At 38.7% G+C, this 8,005-nt stretch overlaps 1 protein-coding gene across 2 annotated transcripts in view; it reads left to right on the plus strand.

Moving 5' to 3' along the window:
* The window catches only part of CCDC40 (coiled-coil domain 40 molecular ruler complex subunit), a 36,242-nt gene extending 30,901 nt beyond the window's left edge, over window positions 1-5,341 (plus strand). The window contains exons 17-20 of one of the 2 annotated variants that reach the window (XM_026701798.2): window positions 969-1,089; window positions 2,343-2,531; window positions 4,124-4,282; window positions 4,884-5,341. In XM_026701798.2, the coding sequence (XP_026557583.2) occupies window positions 969-1,089; window positions 2,343-2,531; window positions 4,124-4,282; window positions 4,884-5,153 (739 nt within the window). In that variant the 3' untranslated portion in view covers window positions 5,154-5,341. Of the gene's footprint in view, window positions 1-926; window positions 1,090-2,342; window positions 2,532-4,123; window positions 4,283-4,883 lie in introns of both variants that reach the window. The other variant, XM_087924939.1, reaches the window with a different exon arrangement.
* The last annotated feature ends 2,664 nt before the right edge of the window (window positions 5,342-8,005 follow it).

An 8,005-nucleotide genomic window follows, 5' to 3' on the forward strand; every position in this document is an offset into this window, starting at 1 on the left:
TTGAGAGATAAACAGAGAGCAGCCTCTGCACCTAGAATAATTGAAGGTAATTCATAAATTATCACTATACAGGTGTGTAGTGAAAATAAATGAAGGAAATAAAATGGAGCAGCTTCCTTTTTCATCTCTGCCTTTTGGACATGATCAGAGTCCAATCCAGCTCCTCTCTTTGTCTAATCCTACCTCCAGGGGAAGCCCCATGAAACACCATCAAAAGAGTATAAGCCTTGATCACACACTCACAGTACAGCCGAAGTGCAGCCCTAACTGCAACACAGTAACAAGGCCAGGAAGCCCAACTTCCATCCTTGATCAGCCTGATCATAATAGCATTCCATCTCCTTAACAATGGACTTCCCCAGATTCACTGTCCTCCTGAAAGAGCCACTTTGCCTAACAATAGAAATAACTCTGGATTCATGGACAAGGATCTGGTTTGCTTCTCCAGAAGTTGCCAGCCAATCAGATGCCTGGGATTTCCTGCCCCGTATTATAGCCCTCAACCTCTGTAAAGACTTTTGCTTTCCCATTGTTCAGGAACCTTCTTTTTTTTTGTAAAGCAACCATCCAAAGTCTTTGCAATAAACATGGCTCCTCCTCATTGTTGTGCTCTGTATTCTGATTTTATCACAAGCTGAAATGCCTTTCTATATTACATTTTAATACCACCATTTTTATTGTCTTCTTGGTTTTTATGTGGAATCTACAGGTGAATATATTTTCATGACATAATGTTGGGAAAACATAATTCTTTCTAGCAACAAATTCCTGGCATTCTTTGTACATAAAAGCTATTAGTAGTCGTGATTGTGTTCTTTTGTTTTGATAGAATTTGATTTGCATGAGCGTCTTGAGGTGCAATTTGATAATGCTACTAATTATGACAAATGGCACACCTCCTGTTTCCATATACCATTGTCTGCTAGAATTCTGCTAGCTACTCTCTTTACTCTTTTCTGGCATTTCAGATGTCAGATGATGCAATGGGAGAAGAAGATACAAATAGCCAAAGAAATGCGTGCTGCAGTGGACTCAGAAGCTGAGCAGACTGAGATCAAAGCCATGAAGTCAGAGATTCACAGGATGCAGGTGAGACAGGAAGTTCTGGGAAGGCAAATCTGCTGGTTTTCCAGATTGACAAAAGCACCACTGATTTCAATCAAACTACTCTAAGGTTTTGTATCATAAATACATTTAACCCAAATAATATATGATTTGCACTTATCCAATCTGCTGTTTTTTCCTTCCTTGATGTACCTATATATATTGAAGAAAAAATTGCATGGAATAAACAAGTTGTCCTGGGGGATATTTTTGGCAGATTTAGTTCCAAGATTTGTAACCAGCATAAAAATATTTTGGATATGATAAAAGGAGTGTCTCTCTTGACTCAACTTTTAGTCACTTCATGTAGACTTATTGACAGCAGTGTGGGATTGTTTGCCAGTACCTTTTTCCTGAATGGTTTTTCAATGTTCCAGTCTAGTCTGATTTTCTGGTGATTTCCCATCCTAACCAATCCTGCTTAGTTTATAAGCCCAGATAAATTAACTATTTTCTGCCACTCACTGAGACATTTTTAATACAGAGTATTACATCATAAGAGATTTCAAAATTCCAATAACCCTTGCACACTGTGCAGTCCAAATCCTGATAGATGTGGGGAATCCAAACTGCAGAATCATTAAAGGGCAACTACCCAGATTTTGATTGCAAATTTTTAATGGATGAGAATCTTATTACAGAGGTCTCTAAGCTTATGCTAGCTGGAGAATTCTGGGAGTTGAAGTCCACAAGTCTTAAAGTTGGGGACCCCTGATTTATTACCTTGTTGTTTTTTTGCTGAACTGCTCTCTGCTTACCTTTATAATATTGGCTAGATACTGCCACCTGCTGTGAAGCTGAACTAAGATATAAAATGTAAATTATTTTTTCGATATATAAAGTGACTATAATTCTGACTTAGATTGAATATTTCAGAAAAAATATCATATTGGATGCTGATAATATTGTGATGGGAAAGGCACTAAGAACTGTTGAGAAACTCTGCAGGTTAGCTATGTATCAGAAATGTGGATTAACATTTACTAGACCCTATTTACATGATGTTTTACAGACATCAGCAAGGCGTTTCAAGTATTCTGTGAGGGATATTGAGTTCACTAAGAGCCCCCAAAATTGTAGTTTCTGCTGATCAATGTGGTGGTACCCTAGTTTTAGATTTTCCATGTTATTCAAAGTTTTGGGTTATAGATGATAGACATGGATATATATCTACAAGAATGTAGCAATATCTGATGTCCAAGTATATTCAGTTGGCTTGCTTCCTTTCTGCAATATAGGTAAAGTACCAACAGCTGATGAGGCAGCAGGAGAAGTTAATGAGAAATATGGAGGCAGCAGTTTCCCGCCGAGAAACAATTGTGGTTCGTGCTGAGAGCCAGAGCAAAGCGAATAAGCAAGTGCTGACAAAGGGTGACTTCTACTACAAGAAGCTGGAGCTTAAAAAAAAGATCAAAGAGACCCAGAAGGTCAGCAAGTAAAACTTGGTATTACAGATCATTATCTCTTTCTTACACACAACCAAGTATCTGAACAACTGATTATTTGTAGAATATTTCCTGAAATAGTCTGGAGAGCTGAGTTGGTAACTGCTGTTATCTCTTGTAAATGAATACTCTACTTTCCGCTTTCTAATATGGAAATTAACAGAGCTGCTTAATTCATCGACAATACTATGGTCCACTGTATCTCTAGTGGGACTGATTATGCCATCCTTGACATGATATTTTTCTTCCTGCTTAAATACAAGATGCAGTAAAACTATACATTTCATCTTATACTACTATAAGTCAAAACAATAAAAAGGAATCAAAAGAGTATTTGGTGAGCAGGAACAGTCATTTTTTTCAGGATCACAGCAGTAACTTGAATAACTTGGATGCATAGATTTATCCTAGTCAGATGAGGTGAAAGGGGGAAAAAGCCCTTCTCTATAGCGTCATCTATGAAAGAAATACTTAAACTCGGTCAGTCAAGGGGATTTAATTTATCAGTCTAGACAGAAACCAAAGACCAGCTGCATCTGCAAGAGGCAAACAAGATTTGCAAGATGGCAGATACAACATCACAGTGCAAGTGAAGCAGTGCCCGTTTTGCATATGTGTGACACACACACAGAAAAAAGGCCCTCCTGCCTCAAGAATTTGCACTCACCATGTTAGAGTTTTTGACCAACATACCCTGAAGACACTGTTAGCAGGAACACTATATTTAGAAAAGTTAAACTGAGTGATAAGTCAGGAGTGAGGTTTCCCCCTTTCAAATGCTTTTTTTTTTTTTTCAAAAGAGGAGGGCAAACTCGTTTTTGTCTTTGTTCTGCATTTTTTCCTCTCATGGGAGATACAATGGATCTCTTCAAAGGCTAACTCCAGGTCAGGGGAACAGAAAATTTCCAGGAATTGAGATTGGGGAGTCAGGAAAAATATAGCAGTCTAGAAATTAAGGAGCTAAATGAAGATTAGAATTTTATTCTATGGAAAATTATTTATTTGTGCCATAGTTTTACTTTGGGCTGTTCTGCCAAACTCCTCTAGACAGTGCTGGTGGAGCCTGTTTTTGAAATATCTACAGAGGCAGGGCATTGCTTAAAATGGCAGCAGGGTGTGTGTGCCCACCCCCAACCCCTAGACACAAGGAAGCAGGAATTACTGATTTTTTGTCATTATGTTGAACACTGATAGGTTTTCCAGTCCTCATTTAATTGATGATATATATCTGCCCAGCTTCAATACAGATTGAATACATATTGAAACATAGGCACTATTTAACCATTATTGACAAGTATACCATGAGCTTACTAAGGGAACATAGATTCACAACTGCTAACCAGTTATATATTAAGTGGAAAATAAATATTTCTGTTGAGCATGTAAATGTATTTTCTTACATCATGAATATCACTGGAAGTTGGTAGAGGGGGGAAATCACTTGTTCAGGGTAGTATAATGTATGAAGTTGCTCTGAGAATTTATAGTAGGCAGTTCTCTCACAGGACCGTCAGGCAAATGATTGGTCCTGGGAAAGAGGGTTGATTTTTTTTCCTTTTCCTCTATTCCCATAGAATATTGAGGAATGTAACAAAACCATAACTCATCTTGAACGATCGCAGCAGAACCTCAACTTAGCTATTATGGAGAAGGAGAGAATACTTTCTGGTATGAATTATGAAGCAGAAGAATTTGATGAAAAAATTGATCAGTTGCAAGCAATGAAACGGCAGGTAACAAGAGTGATCATTTGCGCAGTGCATGTTCCAACTCTCTTTAGGACTAATCTATAGGGCGGTAATCTTGTATACTCAACTTGCGATAGTTGCCCCATAATGAGGAAAAATATACCTATTCTTACATGGATTCCAAATAACAGATTTAGGTACCGGCTGAAGCATCCTGTCCAGTTTTTAACTTTTTTTATTTCTTTACCATTTAGCAAAATATATGCTGATAATTTGTATTATTGCAACAATTTGCAAAATAGGCCGCTTAATCAACTTCAAGTTCTCTGAACTACCTAGGTGAGCTCTTTGTCTGAACAGACAGGGATTAAACCAACTACTGTATAATAATCTACTTGTCCATGCAAATCTGCAGGAATATTAGTGTTTAATTTTATTTTGGGGTTTTACTGACAGTTCCCACAATGCAATTTTCTTCTTGGGACCCTGCCTATTTTTAAAAAAGGGTTTAATCTTGTATAAAGCCTACCTAGATTTTTGTTCATCAGTTGATTCAGTCTCAAGATGCAGCAGAGGGGATTCATTCCTTTCTGCCTTGCCTGCAGCCTTTTGTCTCTAATAACAAATTCAATGTTGCTTTTCTAAGAACCTTTCAGATATTGTGTCCAACCAGACACGCGTGAAGCACATGCAGGCCGTGAAGGAAGGGAGGTACAGCCTACTATGTCGTTCTGAGATAATGACCCGTGTTGAACATCATAAGGTGGAGGAGAGACTGCGTACTCTTAACACCGTTCTCCATCAGATTGAGCAGGAATATCCTTATTATCACAAGCCATTGCGCAGAGTTACCCAAGTAATAACTCAGAAACTGGAAGAACTGAGTATCCAGGAGCAAGAAGAAATCAAAATATAGATGTGAGAATATCAACATTTTCAATATATAGATGTGAGAATAATCCTGACAGTTTGTCAGTGGATAGTATACAGGAAAGAGAAAGATGGGGGATGAACAGGGTAGCTGTGTTTTATATTCATATTTTGCTTTTTCCATTGCACTGTGTTTATTTTTGTCCTAAATAAAAAGACAAGTTGGATTCCTTATCTTCTTGCTTAGTTCTGTTCATCTAGGGATTCAGCAAACATTTAATTCTTAATTGTTGGAAGGAATGTTGAAATTTTCCGCAGGATAAAAAGTCCTTCTGAAAAATGTTCAGATTCCATGAGAGAAAATTATGGCAAAATGTAACTGCAGAGTTTTCCATTTGATTCTTCTTCCAGCGTCTCCTTCCTCTCCTCAGCCCCTGCTTCCTAGATAATACTAAGACAGCTCTTCTGTTCAGCAGTTGACAAGATAAAAGATCATTTAAAGAAAGTTCACTTTCTCAACACCTCATGAAGAAAAGATTCCAACCAGCAGTCAACAGGGGTTAAGATTTTCTGGGCAAGGATGTTCATCCCTCATGACATTGGAGGATGAGGGGGAATATTAAACCTCAATATAGAATGAAAAGTCTCCCATTTTCATTTATACTGCAGTGATCAGCTGAGAAGGAGGTAGTTGTAAAATAGATGTGCATGATGATGTGCATGTTTGCAGATGAACTTTGGATGAATTCCACCCTCAGGTCAAAACTATATTTCTACTGCTGCTTTAAGACTGATACTTAGATTCACATGTAAGTTAAACTATGGATTGATGGCATAATGGCATCTTTACCCATAATCCTAAATTGCAGTGAGTACATACATACATATGCAAAGGAAAAAAGCAAACAGATCATAGCTTAATGCTGTCTATAAAACCAGAGACAGAGCCCTAAGGCCGGGGTCCCCAACTCCAGGCTGCAACCCACTACTGGGCCGTGAGCTGTTCAGAACTGGGCCACGGAAGCAATGAGCAAGTAGGCGGGCATCCCCACTTACATAGGCAGCAGCCCAGCATGTACATATGTGCTCCATTTGCACAAACAGGCGTGCAAATGGAGCTGCACTCATACACTTGCCCACCACTCACTCAAATCAATTCACTTGCACATGCACTTAACTGCTGCTCGTGCAAATGTAGCTGTGCACACACTTAATCACCACTTGGGCACAATCATCCCCTCTCCCACCCCTACTGGTTCGCAAAGCTGGAAAAATTGGGGAAGTCTGTTCTAAGGTGACTTTTTTTTTCATTTTACTCAAGTTAACAAAAACTTGACAGATAGAGCTGTACCTGCTATATCATACCGAGAGATAAGCAATCTGATGCTGTTGCCAACTTCATCTTCATAATTCCTTGCCACTGATTGGAACTGATTGTACTTAACACCACCCAAGGAAGTGGAGGACTACTGTACTAAATCTAAATGTAGACGAATACTTCCTGTACCTGCCCCTCTCTTCCCCGCATCTCAGCCGTCCACCCAATCTGTGCATAGCCTTGGCCTGTTCCTGGACACTTGGGTCCCTTATCTTTGCATTGTTCTGCAGTTGCTGACAGGCACAGCCAAGCTGATGCAAGGCACAGCTTCCTATGGCAGTTCCATTATTTGCTCAATAACCACAATTGGGAGAGCCAAGATCATGATCATTGATAGCTTTGCTCAATGACCAAGAATCTGATCACAATTGAAATTGTAAGTCAAGGACTAGCTGTAGTCTATCAGATTTTTTTATATATATATTAATTCTGCAAAATCATTAATTGCGGCTGCAATTTCAAAATGTAGCTTCCCATTATTTTAAAGAAAGTTGTGGAATTGGCTTATTTCAACTAAGCTTTTTCAATGGTAGACTTTTTTTTTTCAAAATCATCCTTAGGCATAGTATTTAAACCCTATACTTCAAACATGATGCAAAATTATACCACAACGAAAAGCTTAAATTGGCGTAAAAATGTGCTCTAATTTGAAGGACTTGTTAAATAGTTACAGAATTTGAATGCAGTTACAGATCTGCAACAAAGGACATTTTAATGGAAAAACATTCCATGTATTATGGAATAAAATGCCATGTTTATTATTGTTGTGTTATTCCAGCTGTCATTGCTAAAAAGGACATATTTTAATAACTACCTGTGTATTTTCCATCTAAATTCCAAAATACAAGTGTTCTATTCAACGGCCTTAACTTTTAATAAATTATGCAAAGCCATCCAATAGTACACTCACCTTCTGTCTTCAATTTAGAGCAGTAACTAGACAACATTTAATTATCCACCTCCCAATTCTACCTGAATTCCCAAGAATGTTCATAGCATTACTTTAATAAGCAATTTAAAAAGCAGATCTGCGTTTGCAACTAAATAGAACGGACGTCTTCATTATTATCACCCCAAAGCCTCTAAACTCTAAAAGAAAGACAAGATTTGAAAACAGCTGCGGTGAGAGGGGGTCTTTGTTAACGGGGTGATAACGTGTGAAAAGGTGTGAAAAGAGACGGAGTGGAAACGTTTTGCAAATTTCTCCTACTTTCTCTAGGAAAAATAATCCTATCCTCTAAATGTTTGTACGGGAGCAGCTCTTCCAAGGCGAGCCATTGCGTGTCGTCGCCTCATTTAAAGAATTTTAATAGAGAAACCCGAAGCGAAGCTCTTTTCTGTGAGCTTGCCATCTCCGGGCTGCAAAAAAATAAAAAAATCCGGACAACGAGAAAAACCCGGACGGCCGCGAGAGTGCCTTTGGTTGGAGTCCGGATTTTCACCCAGCTCCGACTGCGACTCAGCCCATTCGGCGAGTCCGCATGGAGCGCAAAAAAACCAGACGGAATCCACACCGTCCT

The sequence above is a fragment of the Pseudonaja textilis genome, chromosome 2, assembly GCF_049901715.1.
Source record: "Pseudonaja textilis isolate UNSWEBS1 chromosome 2, rPseTex1.2, whole genome shotgun sequence".
In the NCBI taxonomy this organism is placed as follows: Eukaryota; Metazoa; Chordata; class Lepidosauria; order Squamata; family Elapidae; genus Pseudonaja; species Pseudonaja textilis.